This window comes from Pipistrellus hanaki (assembly GCF_964339955.1).
Source record: "Pipistrellus hanaki genome assembly, chromosome: 6".
NCBI lineage: Eukaryota > Metazoa > Chordata > Mammalia > Chiroptera > Vespertilionidae > Pipistrellus > Pipistrellus hanaki.
Genome location: NC_140508.1, coordinates 58609464 through 58630874, shown reverse-complemented (window position 1 = coordinate 58630874; position 21411 = coordinate 58609464). Strand labels below are relative to the sequence as shown.

The 21411-nt window shown below is 37.5% G+C and overlaps 1 protein-coding gene across 1 annotated transcript in view; it reads left to right on the top strand.

The window, feature by feature from the left end:
* L3MBTL4 (L3MBTL histone methyl-lysine binding protein 4) overlaps positions 1-21411 on the top strand; it is a 233359-nt gene that overhangs the window by 137087 nt on the left and 74861 nt on the right. The window contains exons 14-15 of the mRNA XM_084887063.1: positions 4154-4327; positions 17467-17537. Coding sequence (XP_084743189.1) covers positions 4154-4327; positions 17467-17537 — 245 coding nt within the window. The remainder of the gene's footprint in view (positions 1-4153; positions 4328-17466; positions 17538-21411) is intronic.

Here is a 21411-nt window from a genome sequence, read left to right as displayed (position 1 = left end):
ACACACACACACACACACAGAGAAAACACACAAACTTCAATCTTTACTCATGATGCATTTTTTTCCTTCCCTGCCCAGTTTACTGAAAATATTTCCTATAATAGAAAATTTCAGATAACATGTTGTACACACTCAATTAAGGATATCTCCTAATGCCTACCAAGTAAATTCCACATGTTGGACTTGACTTTTTGGTATTAGAACAGACAGTAATGAAATGACTCCAATGAAACAAAATAAATGAAAATGCATTTAATTCTTTACTATTTCTGTGCCAACAGGGTTCATATTCTTGGCATGCACTCTAGTCTTTATCAGTTTCAAATTTATGAATATTTTGAAAACCACATCAGGAGCTAGTAGACTAAATTGTGATCAAAGCTAAATCTTCTCCCGGAAAGGCATGTTCTTCACCTCTGCAGTTGGGTCTTTGTTGTTTCATCTGGACAATGGGAAGAGATGGCAAAAAGTGGAAAATGCTAAACTAACCTTTCTTTAAGGACAGAGGCAGCTTCTAGGAGGAAGGATTCAATCTGGAATAGTTAAAAAGAGGCACTGGAAAGAGAAAATCCCACTAGGCTGAGTTTGGGAACATTGATTAAGGTAGTGAGGTAAGATATTGAGAAACTTTTGTGCTGATTGCAATATTCAAGTCTTTTTTCTGGGTTTTATGCCTGAAATCCTGCTTGGCATCAATCCGAGTGACATCCATAAGTGGACAAATTACACATATGACATATGCCTATTATATATGACTGTTATTTCTTTAGAAACTGATATACTGAGGTGCTGATATATAAGGTAGCCCCAATTTTTTTTTCAGTTCACACTGATATGAACAATTATGGCCTCTGATTTCAGGAAATATATAGTATACAAGATGAATATATACAAACTAGTGACCAAGTGCACTGATTCATGCACATTGAAAGGAAATTAATTAGCAGAAAATATTTTAATATCACTATTTGCCCTTTATATATTGATATAATATATGTGTCAACCAAATTCATGATCAACAATGACAGATCAAAACACACACACACATAATTGGCGTGAGCAAGAGCTTTATATGTATTGTGCATGTGAGTCAACTTAGCCTTTTATATACTAGTATACAGAATAAACTTGCTTAATTAGATCTGCTTTTTGATTTAGCTAAACTTTTTCCAGCCCAACTTCTCTTTCAGATAATTTTCAGCAACACAGCAGTAAATATCAACATGAAGCAGATTATTATTATAGATCACACAGGGAGAAAAAAAAGTAAAATATTTAACTCCAGCAGAGTTTGATTATATTCTTAACAGTGAGAAAACCTGAAATCACTTTCAAGTTCCAGCATTTCTTACTTCTTTTCAGTTGGGTCAAGTTTCTAAACTTTCTAAATCTGTTTTTCTCCGCTAATGAAAAGAAAATAGGATTCTACTGAGTCTCCTATGTACCTACTCTAGGACTTCGGTGAGGATCAACTGAGCTGAGGCATGGAAAAATGCTTCACAAATATTTGGTTAAAATGTAAAATGTCCACACCTAGCTATACAACTAGGTGGGTTCCTAAGCTAAGGAAATTCCAAAGAGACCAGTCTCTAGGGAGAGAAAACCAGGAGCTGCTATATGACATCATTTCCTGATGCCCACAGCGACTGTTTCTGGGTTGGGTAGGGCTGTGAGCTGCATTTTGAGCCATGGGGTCTTAGCAGCATTGGCTACCATTTGGTGGGGAGTTGTTCAGGGGTGGTAGTGGGGCCTGTGTCCCATATGGGGGAAGCTGAGTGTTGGTTTGATGGTGCCAGGTCCACAGTGCTGTTTCTTTTTAAATGGCGAGTGCACTTCACAGCAGCTCCTCTTGCATTGAGCATCTGCCCCCTGGTGGTCAGTGCATGACATTGTGTGAGTGTGTGAGTGTGTGTGTGTGTGTGTGAGTGTGTGTGTGTGTGTGTGTGACGGAGTGATGATTAATTTGCATATTACCCATCTTAATTTGCATAAGATGGCGGTGCCCAGTCCTCTCAACCCCACCAGATTCTCCCAGTCATTGCGGGGGCAGCCGCTGAGAGCCGGCAGTGTGAGCAGCCTGGCGAATGCTTGCTTCATCACCCGGTGACAAGGCAAGCATTCTGCGCCTGGCAGCAAATGGGCCTCTGGGCCTCAGAGAGCCTCTGGGCAGCAGGTGTGGAGCAGCCAGGCCCTGCAGAGAGCTGCTGGCAGAAGGATTCGTGCACAGGGCTACTAGTACTTAAATATTCTGAAAAGTAAAAACATTATTTTCATTACAGTCACATTTACAGTCACTCCTACTTATGAATTAAGAGGACGACTAGGATCTCAGTTTAGACCCATCAAAAAACCTCTTTTAAAAGTTTGCAACTGTCTAGCAGTTTTTTGCTTGTTTAGCATTCACCCTCTGTTCCTCTGCCTTGCTATTGATGAGCGTGGAGCTGACATTTTTAAATAAATTACTCAGTTGAACCATATGAAATTTCTGATATTTGACTATCTGACTTTTTAAGACTGCAGTTTCCTATGGGTCAACTTAACAGTTCCTGCTGTCTTTCTCTCCCAAAAAACCACAAAGAAAGGTACTGAGGAGAGAAGGAAAATGGTCTGCTCAGCCTGAAGAACCAGTCTCCCACAGGACCTTGCTGCTCAGGACTTCAGCCTACAGTGTTTACACATCCTTGTCTCCATCTGTAATGAGTGGAATTTGAATATACAGTTTCCTGCTCAGTCAGAAATTGACATTTTACCTTGACCAACAGAGCTTTTAGTCATAGACATTTCAGCTTATGTCAATAATTTTCTAATGACAGTATATCTTCAGAACCATTTCCCTCAGTATTTGACTAAATTAAAAGTAAATTTTAAATGGTTTTATCATACCTAAGAATATTACTTCAATTATTTTTTTTTCTTTTTCTGTGTGTAGGTTTACAGATTATGCATGCTCTCCTATGCATGGGCATATAAAGGTCTGCATCCACACAGTCAGGCCAGCATTTGCAATGCTTGCTTTAACATAACTGTCCCTCTGCAGAAAATGCAGGCAAGCCCAGGGTTTCCTACAGAAACTGTTCACAGCGACCAGCTGGAAAACTGCACTTATATCTAAAAGCCCCTCATCCCCTCTTTTGTACACTCACTGGTATCCCATCATTATCTTCTTTTAAGTTCTCCAGGATTTCTTCTGAAAAGTGTATTTTTATCATTTAATATGTACTTTTGAACTTTATGCTTTATTCTGATCCATATAATCTGGAGATATGTTCTCACACACCTTGCCTCCCAGAATTGGGAAATATTCTATTCTAATGACACTCAGGGAGTTCCTTCTAGTTTTCATACTTTAGTGCCCACATGATGAAGAGGGTCTAGAAGGAAATTAGGAAATAGGTGTATGATTAAATGACCAAAGGAGCTGATTTATGGATAAAGATCAAGGGAAACAGAAGTTCCCTCAACCTAAGCAAGTGCTGAGCAAGAGGGTCTATGGTAGCACTCTACACTATGGACATATAAGTCTTAGGAAGAGAGCATTAATGCCATGCAGCGCGAATCATGGAGGAGTGATGATTTGAAATTTTAAAAATTTATAATAATTATCATTAAAAAATTCTCAAATTGAGAAAATATGTTACATGAACAGCAAAGCTTTTGAGTAATAGTATCTTAATGAAAGCTCAGCTGTGACTGAAATAAACATTTTCCGATCTCCCTTAGGTTAGTCTTTCTTCTTTCATTGCAGAAAGTTCTCTCTAAAATATCCTTACAATACTATGGTTAACTACCGTGTTTCCCCGAAAATAAGACATCCTCCAAAAATAAGGCCTAGCGCATGGAAAGATAAGACATCCTCTGAAAATAAGACCTAGCGCAACTTTGGGAGAAAAAATTAATATAAGACACTGTCTTATTTTCGGGGAAACGGTAAAATATTTCCCAATATAAGAGAATATTATGCTTTTGTTTTTTAACATTTATTTATACAGAAACACTATATTATCAAGGACAATATGAAAAGAAACTTATTTCAGTATGTTCATTGAAAGGAGAATGTTTACTCAGTGTTTAAATATCAGATGTAGGTCTGTTCCAAAGACAATGGTCACTGATTTACCACTGCAAACTGTGCTCTCATTTTATTACAAACCAGTGCTTTTGGCTGCCCGTATTCGGACATGAACTTGAAAAAGGAGACAACACTCCATGATACTGTGAGAGAAAAAACACAGGCAAATTTGGAATCAGACTCTTCACATTTAAAATTGAAAAATCTCTGTAATTTGAACTTCAACAGAAAACATGAAAAGGTGAACAGTCAGCCCAGGTAAGGAACCTTTTGAAAATGTGAAGCAGGAAGTAAACCATGTAGAATAGTAAAAGAACAGTTTTGTTAATAGTAATAATTCATCACATTTCTTTGTAAAATTTATTTTTCCTTTCCTTTATGATCACTGGCTCATATAATTTATTTAAAATATTTCATTTTATCTTTATTTAAAATATTTCATTTAGTGAATGTATCTCTTTGTGAAAGTATATATTACATATAAGCAATAGAAAACATATTTCCTTTACAAAATTCTATAAGGTTTTCTTTTACCTTGACAACTTTTTTATTCTTTGGATTCATTTTACATAGATGATTCTTTTGGCACAAGGCCTAGAATTTATACCCAGCAGGTCATATCAGGATTTCCTCTCCTACCTGCTAATTCGTCTCTGTCATATTTAATCCAGATGTACCTCAGATATGACTTCTTCTGACTCTAAATAGTTTCCTTTTGATTTTTTTATAACATATCATCCTTTTGTTTTGAAATATAAATTTGCATCTTAAGTATCAGGTTCCAATGTTTATTTACATAAAATTATTTTCTATAGAATCTTATTTGGCTTTTTTAAAACCTAAATTAGTAAATATTCTAAATATCATCTCTGTAAAGGAGCTTGATTCCCCATGCTGTGAAGAATAAACCCAGAAAAATCTAGCACTAAGTAAATTATTGAAAACCAGACAGAGATGGAGCCAAGAAAGGAGAAGTGGGAAGTGGGTGTTTTCAAACGCGTCTGCAGGCAGAAGGCAGTCATGTTCAAGCCCTTGTGTGACACTGGACCCTCCCTCTGCCAGCTCTGAGAGAGCTGCTGCTGAGGGCTGCTGTGTCTCCAGCCGGCCACAGCCTCGCTCCTTTCACTTACCTGCCTCTCTGTGGGAGCAGAGTTTGCACAGAAACAGCTTTCTGCCCGTTTACACCCTCAGTCCCTACCAGGGAGCTCCTTTACTCCCGAGGGAGGCCTGTTCATCAGGAGGGTATACTGTCACACCCTGGACTGGATTTTACACTGTTATCTGTGGGTTTTGTGTGGGTTTTTTTTTTTTTTTTTCTCATGAAAATGTTATACAGAATTTGTGTGGCATTTCATTTTTATTAAATAGCTTATTTTGATTTTGATCCTTGTGCACATGACTGCAGATTAGCTCCCCTATCACATGATCTATGTGCTATGGACATACGTGCCTCTCTATTTCTGTTGCTGTATTTTGCATTTTTATTGTTACACATCCACTCCTCTTGTTGAAACCTCACAGGTCTAGTTGTTCTTCACTGTGCTTCACACCCACACTGATTACAACTCTAGCTGAGAGCTTGAACATCCTTCCCATTTTCTAGTTAAGGGAGAATTTTTTAAACTGTTTTCCAAGGAACAATGCTTATTTATTTCCATATATCTATTTGACTTTACCCTTGCTATTCTGTGCTGTTATCTTCTTACCCAATAAAATCTCAGTCAATCTCTCTTGTACAGATTTTAGTCATTCATCCTCAATGTCAACAGCCATAGAGACTGATCTTTGAACTATTCTAAAAAAATAATTGCAAAGTTGTATTGTCTCCGAAGTGAGCTAAACTTTACTTTCAGCACAGATATATATATTATATATATGGCTTCCCCTGTCTTGAACTCCCTTTGGGAATTTGCTCTTTTCAATATATTATTATGCACTTTATCATTTTAAAGGAGCTTCACACTGAAATAGCTCAGATAAACATAATTACTACAGATAGAAAGAAACAGGGGAGAAGGCTAGCTGATATTTGAGCAAAAAGTTACATGATCCTTTTCTATCAAATCCTATTTTATGTATGCACAGAACTGTGCAAGCAGCTGGATGGGGAAGGGGAATAGAGGTGCATGTCTTGAGTTCTTAAATCTTCTTTTGCTTTCAAATCTCAAGACCAAAGCTATCATTGCACCCCAACCTGTCCACTTTTACTTTTAACCAACCATCATAACAGTGTTTAGATAAAAAGTATTGGCAGTTGTGCCCACTGTGACTACTTCCCAGCTCCATGACACCCTGTTCATGGTCTAGAATTCCAGTGGGAGTTCGGGGACATCAATAAGGAATACTATGTATTCTAATTATAAGAAGATGAAATATATTTTAATCCCCTTCAGATTCCTTGTAGTAATTTCCTGAGATTTTCCTCTAATCCAAGATATCAGGTACAGGTCAGGGAGAATATTTAAATTTCATCTGTTCTACATGGTAAGAAATAATTTTTACTTGGTTCATGTCCAATCATAAGCATGAGAGCTAAATTAGTGTAAATTAGAGTTATAATTTCCACTGGCCTCCAATCCATCCACCATCACTGAGCTCTGGACAGGACTTCTATATTTTCTAATACAAGCAACACTTGTCACCTTAGAAATTCCAGACTTCGTGTAATTTACATGCAAAATGTAAAATTAACTCTTGACATTCTTCCAAAATCAATTAGATGCTGTCCAACAATTTAAGAGATTTTGTCTTTTCCTAAGTGCATCCAAGTTTTGTGTTTCTTTTTTTAAAAGTATGTTTGTTCTCATGTTAATCTTTGAAAAGAGTTATTAGTAAACATTTAGTCTCCATAATTTTGTAGTAGAAATAGTCTGTTTATGTTCATATTTTCTTAGTAGAGAGTCAAGTTTTAAACTTGAATGGATTATCTACTAATAGGTGTTTATAAAATTGCCCTTCATATCAGTAGGATTACATATTAATACAACTTTAAAGAGTAGATTCACGATGGGTCACCATTACTGAAAAACTATGTAGATATTCCTTTTCCCTTGTACTAACAGAGTAATGGTGTATTCATGGTGCATTAAATAGAGGCATATGACTTTGTGCTTGAGTGTCTTCTCTTTGGGTATGTACTCTAGAAGGAAAAAGCCTTTAATTTGTTTAACAGTCTATATTTTGCACATACATTAACTTTGGAGATCCTATAGTCTTGTGATTTAGTCAAAGCAGAAATTACTATCCTCATAGTATTGCCATTTAGGTGAGGGAGTAAAAATCCTTAATTGTAGCTGATCTGGGACCCAAACATAGGTATTTTGATTAAACTCAGAGTAATCCTAGTCCAGTAAATTATTAATAGTAACACCAAAAACATGAACATAATTCACTTACTTTAGGCTACAAAGCATTGTGCTAAACAATTTATATACATCATCCTGTTCATTTTATTTCATCATCACAACCATCTTTTGTGTGGTTAAGGGTTCTAATTCTAATTTTACAAAGTAGGCATCTTAAGATTAGAGAGGTTAATCAAAATGTCCAAGATCACACAGATAATCAGTAGAAAAGTTGGGATTAGAATCCAGAACTGCCTGACTCCAAATCCTGTACATGTTTTAACTTAAGGCTGGCAAAGAAATGACAGTTTAAGATTTTGAAATTGCCTGGCTGGGTTTAAATGTAGACTACACTCAGCTGCTAGCTAGGATTCTCAAGGTCATCTCATGATACATTTATTTCTTATTTTATAAAAACAGAATATTAAAGGGGAAGAATCTTAACTATGTTTTATTCATATATATATATATATATATATATATATATATACACATATACCTATACATATATATATATATATATATATATATATATATATATATATATATATTTTATTCATACACATACACACACACACACACACACACACACACACACACACACACACACACACGGGGCGGGGGGGGGGGGGGCGAGAACCCTAATCCCAGCCTGCACCCTCTCCATTCTGGAGCATTCCTCTCACAATCCAGGACTGCTGGCTCCCAAGTGCCAGCCTGCCTTCCTTCCTGATTGCCCCTAACTGCTTCTTCCTGCCAGCCTGATCACTCCATAACCACTCCCCTGCCAGCCTGATTGATGCCTAACTGCTCCCCTGCCAGCATGGTCACCCCTAACTATCTTCCTTGCAGGCCTGGTCCCTCCCCTGCCACATAGGGGCAGGATCTTTGACCACATGGGGGCAGCCATCTTGTGTGTTGGAGTGATGGTCAATCTGCATATTACTCTTTTATTAGATAGGATAGAGACCTGGTGCATGGGTGGGGACCAGCTGGTTTGCTCTGAAGGGTTTCCTGGATCAGGGTGGAAGTTCCCTTGGGGCATGGGGTGGCCTGGATGAGGGGCCTGTGGTGGTTTGCTGGCCGGCCACACACCCCTGGTGACCCAAGTGGGAGGCTCTGTTATCTGGGATTTATTTATATTCTATAATTGAAACTTTTTAGCCTTGAGTGGAGGCCAGGGCCTTCCAGGAAGCTTGCCTTCTTCCATCACCAGGAGCAAATCAAGCCTCCTACTCTCTCCAGCTCCATGGCTGCCACCATTTTTGTTGGGATTTATTTATCTTCTATAATCAAAACTTTGTAGCCTTGAGCAGAGGCCAGGTCCAGCCAGAGCAGGTGGGAATCTTGGCTTTCTCCATTGCTAGGGAAACCCAAACCTGCTGCTTGCTCTGTGGTCACAGCTATCTTGGTTGGTTTAATTTGCATCCTCGCTCCTGATTGGCTACTGGGCGTGGCTTGTGGATATAGTGGAAGTATGGTCAATTTGCTTGTTTCTCTTTTATTAGTGTAGATAACCTTGAACACATTTCATTGTAATATACTAAACTATTCTATCTACAACAAGGGAATACAATTATACTTACTGAAGCAGTTTTATCTTAAAGAAAATTACTTGAAATGCAACTCCCCTACCTCTCCCTGTATTCTGTTAGCTAGCTTCTTCAGGCCAGCGCAGGACATTTTCTTTCTGGCATTTCCAACCCACCTAAGTATTCTTTAATAACTTATTTTGCCTCCCAGAGCAGTGTTTCATATGTTTTAATTCACACAATTGTTAGAACTACCATTAGTTAAAATACCTGTCATATTCAATCATTGCTATTAAGAAGATCCAAGAAACTGCCTAATAAAGCTCACTTTGTGTTTCCTAATGTCTGCTATAAAATAAATTTTATGCACTTCCCTAAGGCCTGTACTGATAATGAAAATGGTTGGGGAAAGTTATGGTAATCACAGAATGACATTTAGTGGAATAACCCCTAATGATCCTCATAATACATTGCACTGCCATGAGCCAACTAGTTTATTTCCACTACTCAAATTAACTACAACATAAATACCTCCTCTGAAGTCCATTCTCAGAATTAAAATACTGTTAGTTGATTGTTCCCATATTAACTTTCCAAGTTATTAAATAAATTTTATTTAATCAGTCAGTCTTTTCTCTCACTCCTTCCCACGTAAATTCTCTGCTTTAGGGGATAAAGTCTACCCAGTGACTCACTCATCCCTTGTCATCATCTGCCATATTGTTTTAATTTCCATTCTTCTTATTTTGTTTATCCATGCCTGCATCTTCTCCCTTCTCCAAGGCTCATCTCTGTCTTTAAGTTTTCTATAGCAGTTCCAACCCATACAAGCTTTTTAAGGTTAGATATTGTGTTTTACATGTCTCTATATTTCTGATGCTTAATATAATGCCAGGCACTTAATAAGCACTCGGCAAATTAAGTAGATTTTGAGCAACACTATGTGCCGGGGACTGTCCTAGGCCCAGGGATATGGATCAAATAAGAGATGATCCCCTTCCTTGTTCTTAGCTTATGCATGTGAGTCTGCATGTGCCTTTTTAATATTTGTGTTATGTGTGCCTTATTTTTTCAAAAATATTGGAGGCTGCTAAAGGGTTAGGAACCAGTTTTCATTATATTTTTGGGTGTTTTTTTTTCTTCATTAATTTCCATTATAGGACTTAGCAAGTCTAAGTTGACTGATTCAGATATAAACATTACCTCTTAGAACCGCAATTTATTTACCTGTAAATGAAGATAAAATATGAGGCCTACATTATGACTGTAGATATATAGATAAACATAGTTATAGCTATATAATTGGACCTGGCACATAGTAGAGATTATTGAAATAGTTCCATATCTTCTTTTCATTTTTATAAAAATTGTTGATTTTAAAGTCTTGCAATTCTACTAGTTCTAGTTGTGTATATATACCACACATCTTTACATCAAACATAGAAAGTTAGATCTTTAATTATTTGAAATATTACTCAGCATCTGGAACTACATTAGATCCTTATCAGTTGAGCAGTGAGCAAAGCACCAAGACACCAGTTCCTTCTGCGCCTGTGGAGGATTGTGGCTGCACAGGAAGCCTGCAGGCCTTCCACACCAGCTCCCGCCCAGGCCACACTTCAGATGTGTCAATCCTGCATCGTACAATGGGGCAGGACTCAAATGATGATCTAATCCAACTTTTTCAACATAGAAATCAGGATATCAAAGCCAAAGAATTTATTTTCCTGTTGACATTGTCATTAATTGCAACATGCCAGTATACGTTAAGCCCTAGTGATACAGCAGTGAACATAACAGACTAAAATCCTGGTCCATCCTGGTCCTTTTCAGCCTTTACTTAGTGATAAGAAAGTCACACCAGCTAGGAAGTGGCAGAATGAAGATTTGTTCTCAAGCAAGATGACTCTAGTCCCTGCAGCCTTGGCAGTGGGCATGCAGATTCACTCATTGCATCAGCACTCATTCATTCAGCAAATATGTATGGTCTGTTAAAGGCTGGGGATATGGAGCTGAACAAACAGTCCCATCTCAGCAGGGAGTATATTTCAGGTAGAGGAGATGGAAGAGTAAAACAAAAGTAAACCATAAATGAAGAGAAAAATCACAGATCGTGATGGGTGCCATGAAAGAAGTAAAAGGGTAACACTTGAAATGCTTTCAGCCATTACCCATATTGGCATCCTGTGGACCATAAGCAGATCCAAGCCTTAAAAAAAGGGAGTAGTATTCTATTGAATATTTTCAAAATTGAAATGAAATGATGTGTGTCAAGATCACACAGGAGTGCAGACAGAAAATGTAAGGACGTGAAAGGCCCTGTCCCTCATTGGCTCAACTCATCTTGGTTCCTTTGGCACTTCATTGTAGTCTTGTGTTTCCTCAACAAAGTTACTGTTTTGCTAAAATTTTATAAAATAATTAATGTATACCTTAAAACGACCTTTACAAATACTTTTCTGATCTGGTACTCTTAAGGCATTTTATAATTTATTGTGAATCTCTGGATTTCTGGAATCCTGACTTGGCCCAGGCTCTTAGTAATTAAATCGCATCTTCTGCTGTAGAACAGTGTGTGCTAAAATGCTCATGGTTCTTTGCATAAAGCAAACATTGGTGTTCTTGCACCACAGGAAAAATAAAGTTGTTGCCCAAGCACCAGTGGGTATTTTTTTCTCATCTACGTGCTTAATCTAGCTTTAAAATAATTATCTCCCATTCATTGTAAATAATAAAATGAGGACATTAACATGTTTTCTCCATAAGCAAAGCAATGCTTGTGTATTATAGGAAAATGAGAAAATGTATAGTAATAAAAGTAGAAAAATTAAGCATTGAAAACATTAATAAAACCCATACCTTTTCCTATCAAACAGTATAAGTTAAAGGCTTATAAGAATATGACAAAATTCCACTGAAACTGGTTTGGCTCAGTGGATAGAGTGTCAGACTTCGGACTGAAAGGTCCCAGGTCCGATTTTGGTCAAAGGCATGCACCTTGGTTGCGGGCACAGCCCCAGTAGGGGGTGTGCAGGAGGCAGCTGATTGATGTTTCTCTCATCCATGTTTCTAACTCTCTATCCCTCTCCCTTCCTCTCTGTAAAAAAATCAATAAAATATATTTCAAAAAGAATATAACAAAATTCCTAGCAATAATTCAGGCAATATGAAAGTTTAAAAAATAATAAATTCTCATTCCCCACTTCTGAACTTTGATGCTGCATTCTGGTGTGGGTGTTTGAATAGATTGTCATGTTGTCTTCTACACCTGTTCTGTGTTAATGTAAGTATATAGATATCCAGATACACACTCTTTTTTAATCACATTAATTTTTTGCTAAGGTTTTATGAAAGTTAGCTTGTATCTACTATAGATTTCGGTATAATCATGGAAAATATTGGGAAAGGTGCTGCATTCCTGAAAGGTGAACATGGGGACACTAATTTCTGAGGCTTCCACAAAATACACGCATATTTTATCCCAAGTAAATAATAGCAGACTGAGCAAAGCAGCTTGAGTAAACCAATGCTTATCATCAAAAGAAAAATCATCTGGTCTTGGACTTTAATTTTTATATGGAATTGTTGTAAAAACAGAGACAACTAAGTACCCACAAAGAAAAAAATAAATTTGCCATGAAAAGCATTGTTTGTTGCCTCAAAGAAAATCTGAAGATAAAAGATATTAGCTAAAAAGTATGTTTTACTCAATTAACAATACATCATGGATAATCTGCCATATGAACACAATTGGATTCAGTGCATTATCTTTAATAGTTGTATCATATTCCACAGTGTGGACATGCCTTAACTATTTCACTCATTTCCTTACTGATAGGTATTCAGGTTGTTTCCAGTATTTTCCACTTATAAGTAATGCTGCATAAATATTTTCATGTGTGTGTTATTTATTGATACTTTATAATACAATGTTTATAAATTTTAATTACTTTTATTTACAAACTAAACATATTATATGAATCCTTCTTTTGCATTGTTAGCATCTTACAGGTCCTTGATTCATTTTGCTTGACTATAAATAAATTCACACATACAAATATACATCACAGAAGCATGCATAGAGTATGCATATCGATGGGAAGCATTTGCAGTCCTCATAATTTACCCCAGCCTGCACATCCACCTCACATATCATGCTCCATGACTAATTTTTCCCCCTCCCTATCCTCCATATGTCTATGCCTTTGCCATGTCCCTCTCAGAACTTCCCTTAATAAAATTTGTTTTGAGGTTTAGCTCAAATTCATCTCCTCCTGAGGTTTTTCTGATCTCTCTGATCTTGAAGCAGAAAATCCCCCTCCTACTTTGTGATCCCATAGTGATTTCTTCATTTCTCTATTGTAGCCCTTTCTCAGTCTACTTCATGTGAGAGTTTGCAGCATGCAGAGCTGCATTCTCTGTTAGATGGTCAGTTTCTGGGCAGCAGGCACCATCTTGGTTGAATACAAGGCCTGCATGTAGGAAAAGCTCAAAAACTGTTGATTGGACTTGGACAATTTGTCTAAAAATAAAAGACAGTCAGGGCCCAATATTTGCCTTTAAAGCCCTCTTATAACTAAATACAGTTATCAAGGCAATTTTGGGAAAAGATAGCAGTGTAAAACAGTCCCATGTGGTGTGTATATTCTGGCCCTAGAGACCTTTTCCTTTATTCTAGAACAGGGGTCAGAAACATTTTCTGTAAAGGGCAGATGATAAGTCTGTTAGACTCTGCTGGCAGTAAGATTTCTGCTGCAGTTACCAATTGAAAGCGTTCGTGGACAGTGAATAAATGGATGAACATGGCTGTGCTCTGGTCAAACTCCACTTACTAAGCAGCCAGTGGCCAGGATCTGACTGTGGGCTAACGTTTGCCAACTCCTGCTCTAGAAGGTGTCTAGCTACAGTTAAACTGAGTTACATTCAAATTCTGGCTGTTCTGTTTGCACTCTGTTCGTCTGCTTACAATGTGATTTTGGGCCAGCCACTTACTCTCTTTTCATTTTCAACACATAAGCATAAGATCCATAGTACCTACTACAGGTTAGGCCTCTGGTTCAGGGCCTAGCATTTGAACACAGAAATGGTAGTCATTAACTGCGGTAAAAAAAGAAGGAGTTCTTACAGCATGGATGGAGCTGGAGAGCATTATGCTAAGTGAAATAAGCCAGTCAGAGAAAGATTAGTATCACATGATCTCACTCATTTGTGGGATATAATGAAGAACATAAACTGATGAACAAAAAGAGATCCAGAGACAGGGAAGCATTGATCAGACTGTCAAACCTCAGAGGAAAAGTAGGGGAGGGTGGGTGTAAGGGAGAGAGATCAACCAAAGGACTTGTATGCATGCATATAAGCCTCACCAATGGACACAGACACCAGGGGGCTAGGGCATGAGAAGGAAATGAGGGGGACAATGGGGGGATAAGGACACATATGTAACACCTTAATCAGTAAAAAAAAAATTGCAAAATTAAATAAAAAATAAATTTAAAACTGGAGGAAAAAGTAGTGGAAGCATAGAAAGAATGTCGGAGAATATGCAGTTCCCTTTTTCAACTGAAAGTAGCAAAATCCTAAGGAAAAGGCAAGAGGAAAAACAGTGAATATCAGAGATTATTGGATAATGGTAGCAGTAATCCTCTAAGTCTTATACACTCACTCCTTTATGAGAATGCATCAGGATAGACAGACAAGTAGTTTGACTTGCTGCAGCAACGGCAGTACTATTAGTAAAGATTTTGAAGATTGTTTAGAGGGCCTGGAGCTCTGATAACTATATGAACTATACAAGCCAGGCTTCAAGAATTATTTTGGAAATACTAATATGTGCAAATTTCAGTGGTATTACCTCTTTAGCTGAAATACAAACAAATATGCATCTTTGACACCTTACTGGCCTAATCACCCCCAAACATTTAACCTGGTGGTACGCAGTAGGCTCTTTATGATGCGACACTTCAGTACCTTTCCCACTGCCGTCAGGATGGAGCGCAAACACTTGAGAACCGCTCGCAGGCCTCTCCACAGCTTGGCTCCAGCTTATTCTTTTGATCTTTTCTTTCCTTGCACAGCATAGATGCTTCATCCAAGTAAGTTGACTAGCTTATTCCCTTCCCCAGAACGCTTCTCCCTCCCATCTTGCTTATGCCCATTCTATTTCAGCCTAATTCCCCAGACCTTTCCAAGCCCATCAGTCATCCACACCCCGTTCGTTCAGGACCAGCCACAGCTGAGTCCTCTGCAGAACAGCCCCACTCGCCCAGTGCCAAGTGGCATCCTCCCTCAGCTGCCAGGGGCATTGTTATTATTCTCCTTTTCTTTTGGGCCGCATGTGACATCTCAAAGCCTTCTGCCAGTGCTCAGCATACCCTAGAGCAGGGGTCCTCAAACTTTTAAAGTGGGGGCCAGATCACGGTCCCTCAGAGAGCTGGAGGGCCGGACTATATGAACTACTGATTCCTACTGTAACACCTCGGCTGCGCTCACTGCCCAAAAAACCTGGCGGGCCGGATCAGACTCCTCTGCGGGCCGCATGTGGCCCGCGGGCCATAGTTTGAAGACCCCTGCAGAGTAATGGGAGATGTTGTGTTCCCTGAAGGAAACTGGATTTGGAGTTTGAAGGCTTGAGTTTATGTCCCGGCTCCAACCCTCATCTCACTGTGTGCCCCAGATGAGCAAGTGGTTTAATATCTCTGAGCCTCAATTTCTTTATTAATAACAAAGGTCCTATACCTACATATAGAGTTTGTGAGAATGAAATGAAGTTCAGTGAAATCTAGAGCCCTTGGAAGTACTCTCTCCCTCAGGAAATGTAACAGAATCTGAACTGTTCACAGGGTTTGCCTTGATGTATCTCCCTAGTGATGTAATAATTTTGAAAGGAAAACTATAACAAAATGTATTTGTGATTAATTGCAGTATCTGCCAAGTTTATAAAAAGCCACTCAATAAATTTAGTGGATTTATTTTTACATTATTTTTAAAAAGCCCCATCAAATTTATGTCGGGCATATGAGCTTCCCAGAAGAAGCTTACTACTCTGCAGCTACGATGTGCCTTCAGCATTCCATGTTGACTAGCTCTCCGCCAGATGCTCACTGCTCATGTTCAGACCCTCTTTCTATAGTTTATACTCTCTCCATAAGAATGCAAACAAACAAATCCTGGTGATATGTGTAGAGAAAATATAATGAAATTATAAACATTGAATTAATGAAAATATTCCACATATTTTATGCATGTCCACAATGCCTAAGAGTTTGTATACTTTTTATAATATTTTTTCACAAATTGTTCAGAGCAATTAGTGAAATTGTACTGTACCCATTTTTAAAATTGGGAATCTGAGACCTTTAGAGTTTAAATATGCACCTGAGTCACAAGCTTAGGACACAGGTGCTAAGCCATGCAGCTAGGTTTTCCTACACTAAGGGTCTAGTCTTTGCATTGCACCACAGTTGGCTAACTACCTGGCGTTACTGTGCTCCACAGTAGCTTTCCAGGTCCAAAAATGGTATTTTAGTAGAAATTCTTTCTCAGTTTCTTGGTATGTGTTTTTAGGGGGGGGGGGTGCAGGAGAGGGGAACAGCCTTAATTATTTAAAAAAAAATCTCACTGATAAGTTTAATGTATTTCTACCATGATAAATATATTTATAGAACCTATAGATAAAATTACCTCAATTGTTGTACAAGTCACTTATATTATCTGTAAGGTTTGAGTAACTGAATGAGATTCCTCGTTTAAATCATAAATTGAAACAGTGTTTGCATGTCTACCTCAAAGGCTTATCCCTGAGGATAAAATGAGAGAGCTGCTATCCAATTGCAATTACAAAATACTTTTGCAAAGCAAGCTATTATCATTTTCATTAAAATCATAAATATTACAGATGAATTGATCAACTACCTCAAGTTCTGTCTACCTAAAATTAATTATTAGGTAATTAGCAACACTGGAAAAGTTTCATTTTAGAAACTACCACATTAATTACAAACTCTGAGCCTCAAATTTTTATAAAGTTCCATTCGAGTTACAAAATTAGTCCTTACAGCATACTGGAACATTTAAAAGTTAATTAATTCTCTGACATTCAGCAATATGAGCAAATTACTTTATACAGTTATTCAGGCACAATGTATATAATCTTCTGATTAAAATAAGCTCTAAAATCATCAGTAGCAATTATTATTTACCCACCTATTCTCCCTAGTAGCTTCTTCTCAGAATCTGAAGAGATTATTCTCCAGAGAATTGTAAAAACATTTGGCAATAATGGAGGAGGGAGACCTTTAAGTCTTGATGTCAAACTTAGAGTTTCTGAACAAAAATGTATTTTTTAAATATTAAATTGGGGGGGGGGGGGCGGGAATCTGACGAAGTGTCTGTGGAGCAAAATGCCTACTAGTTCTCTATTGTTTACCCTGTGGCTTCTATTTAAATGTGTGCTGCTGTCATGAGTTATTCCTGCCTCACAGGATAATGAATCCAGGTTTTATTTCTGTTCTTTGTACAGACATGTACAGCAGGCAAAGTGTTTGAAAATCAAAGAAAAAGAAGATAATCACTCGGATAATCTCTTCAGAGGTAAAAACACTAGCAAAACCATAGAATATAATTTTTGTTGTGAAGATGTCTTATTTGTTTGTTGGTTGGTTTTAATATTCCACTAGGGAATGGTGGGGAGAACCTGCCTGGAAGTCAAGAGACTTGTGGTCTAGTCCCGACCGTATGAATAATTTCTGCTATTCACTACGCTGAATCTTAATTTTCTCATTTTTAAAGTGAGAGGACTAGACTCTGATTTCTATGGTACTCACTCATGATAGGACAAATCTAAGCTTTTGGAAGTAAAAGTCTCAGTGGTAGAATCTTTTTCTGCCATCTGCAGAGGGCATGGAGGGAAGCCAGAAATGGCTCAGTGCACTTTTATAAGTTGGGGGAACCATGAAATGTACTTCATTAGTAGCATAGGCAAGAAGGTTATTGGGAAAAAGTTTAATTATTTAAATCTGAGTATAGAAAAAAGAACTACATGTTTTCACTGAATTATGTTTTTTTCCAATTAAGGCAAAATCTCATCTATAATTTTGAAGTTCTATTTTAGCAAGCTAAGGAATAAATTATCCTGTGTTTGTGTTAATTTAGTGCAATAATTTTCACTTGGTCAGACTGAAGCATTTGTAATTAATTAGTATAATTTTGTCTTTAGCCATAGTAGTTCCTTATGTTTGTATCTCCCAAAACATGGTAGGAGATCTATTTATCTTTTAGAAAAAGACAGTGAGTTTTCTTCTGACTTGGCCAAAAGTGTAACAAATTAGCCCAAATTAGTAACACTGCACTTCATCTCCAATGCAATAACCTGTTCTACTTTTCTTAGAGAAAAACAGGGTGCTCGGCAGTCATTGAACAAAAGGGCTGTGACTTCTATGAGCAGAGCTCACCTGCTCATTTCAGGGGGACCCAAGCTCAGCTTGTGGCTGGGAACTCGGCTCCAAGGGAGGAAGGAATCTTCTCAGAAAGTGGAGGGCAGTGAAGTTATTTGGGTTTCCTTGTGCACCGACACATTTCTCCATAACCAGAGGGTTCTCTGTGACATAAGTGGTTCTGAAGAGCACTTTACAAAAAATAAAATAAATAACTGATTCTTCAGAAACTGCCTCATACAAATGTTCTAATCCATTCTGTAAACATGTTTTAGAATGGCACATGGAGCCCTAAAAAAAGTGTCAGTGTGTTAATTTATATTTTAACACTTTTGAAAACATCTCCACAGAATAATTATGTATATGTTCCTGTTAAATAGATACACAATTTTGTAGTTCACATAGTAAAAAGTAATAATGAGGAGCACATTTGTAAAAATAGAAAAGATCACTAGCAAAATGCTTTGCATAATGGGAAAGATGTTTAGTATCCACTTGTTCTTTTCTACATCATTTATAACCATATGCATTTATTTATTTGTGCATCCACTGTGTTCTCTAAACATTTCAGAGGCCTCATGAAGTAGGTCTCTACTCACAGATTTGGGGCAATAATGACATAGGAGGTGCAGGAATACACCCTGCCTGATACAGAGCCCATAGCTAGCTACTGGGGTCCATAACCCTCTCTGTTGAGAAAATGCCTTCCGGACTCCATTCTATTCCATGAAAATGGACAGGATTCATTTAGCACCTGCTTTCTATTCTAGCCTTTTGTCACACAAACTGGTTATTCCTTATATTGGACTAATCCTCATTATTTTACAAGTTCATTTTCTCTGGTTCATACCTGCATGGAACAAAATAAAAAGAATCTATTACTGTTGTGATATTAAGTGATTATTTAATATTTTCCTTTTATTTTTTGTAATTCTATAAATCTAAGCATAATTTCTAAATATTTGCCTTCGTTTTGTGTGTGTTTATTTTTTGATCTGGACATTGATTTGAATATATTTTTGTTGTTATTGTTGTTGTTGTTTTAAGGAAAATGGCTAAAATGTGTTCTCTATTTTTCCCATGAGGGAAAATAGTATAACTTTGATTTTTATAGATTGTGTACACATGTGTACACAACATAGGTAGCTTATGTTTTTCATATGTTGGGTATGTTTTCAGTTTTTACTTGGAAACATCTTTAATGCCTAAATAGTTTTATTCTGATATATTAAAAATGTTTTTTAAATGCTACCATTTTTTAAATATTTTAAAAATATACTTTTTAGAGATTCAACATTTTTGTTCTCATAACATATTCATGTTAAAACTAGGTGAAAGAAAGTTTTAATTAATCTATGTATATAAAAGCCTAAGCAACTGACTAAACGACGGGTTGACCAGTCTCTATGATGCACACAGACCAACAGAGGGCAGACTCTCAATGCAGGAGCTGTTCCCTGGTGGTCAGTGTGCTCCCACAGCCAACCTCCCAAGGCCAGCCAACCTCCCATAGTCCCTCCCCACACTGGCCAACCTCTTGCGGCCCCTATCATCTCCAATTGCTGGACAGGCCGAGGGATCCCACCTCTGCACAAATTTGTGCACCAAGCCTCTAGTTTATAACATAAATTGGTTGAGAAAAATGATTATCTAAAAGGCCATTTAGTAGTGAAATTAACAGAAGTAATTGAGGTGTGTCTAACTAAAGGTTTGCAGGCAAGCTTATTGAGTGTCACACCTAAGACATGGCAAATGGTAGTGATCCTTTGTGCCTTTTCTTAAGTAAATAGTGCATGAACAAGTGGTTGTCATGAGTGGCTATACCACATGTCCATTCTCTGGAATTGAGTTGGGTGTCTGTGCAGTGGCCTTTGGGGTTTTTACCTTTGCTTGATGAGTGTTCCACAGGGACCTACACAGAAGTTCCTTTGAACATAAGTTGAGTGAGGCTAATGAAAGTGCATTGACATTATGTGTAGAGGACCTGTTCACCTTCTGTCCCTGAGAGAATGCTAGAACCAGAGCAGCTAAGGCACAGCTACTTGGTAGCACAGACAATATGCTGTCAGGGGTATCATAGTGTGCCAATCCAGGGGTACACATGTGGAAGTGTGGAATGTTTAACTAGAAAACTATTTCTTTATTACTTCTGGACATTTTTTTATTCAAGTATGTAACTAATAGCTAACTTCCTTAAAAATCCAAAAATTCCATAAAGCAAAAATGCAAGAGATAAGCATTGTTAATAAATGATTTATAGATTTATTTTGGATATAATAACTTACCTATTTATCTTTTCTACCAATATACAATTATATTATATTGGATATCTAGAATTCATTTTATTTTTCTACTTGCTGATATAGCATATTATGATTACCTTTCTAAGTCGGTGCATATATACTGCTAGATTCTTTGAAGTGAAAATTGTAGTCAAGTACACAAGAGGACACACCCATTTAATCACCACTTGGGTCATGAAATAGAAGCTAACTCGATTCCCACCTCATGCCATGCTCTTTCCCACTCCTGCCATGATAATCATTCTTCTGATTTCCGTCACTATCAGATTTTACTCTGTCCTTGTTCTGAACATTTGATAAATGAAACCATACAGTATGTATCCTTTTGTGTCTGACTTCTTTTGCTAACATTATGTATGATCCATCCTAATCATGGTTTGCTTATTCTCATTATTGCATTTCTGGCATTGTGATCCCTCCTACTTCATACTTCTTTCTCAAGATTGCTGTGGCTATTTGGGGTCTTTCTTGGTTCCATATAAATTTTTGGAGTATTTGTGAAATGTGCCCATGTTATTTAATAGCAATTGCATTGAGTCTATAGATTGCTCTGGGTAGATTTTCATTCTGAGAGTTCATTATTGGCTCTGTGCAGGCTTCTTCCTGGCATTGTTTGTTCATGAGAATCATCACAGTTAAAAGCAGATTGTTGGTCATGATTCTGACATGGGAAGAGTTTGTAAGTCATCACTCTCATCCTCACAACAGGAAAAATGCTAACAAACTGAG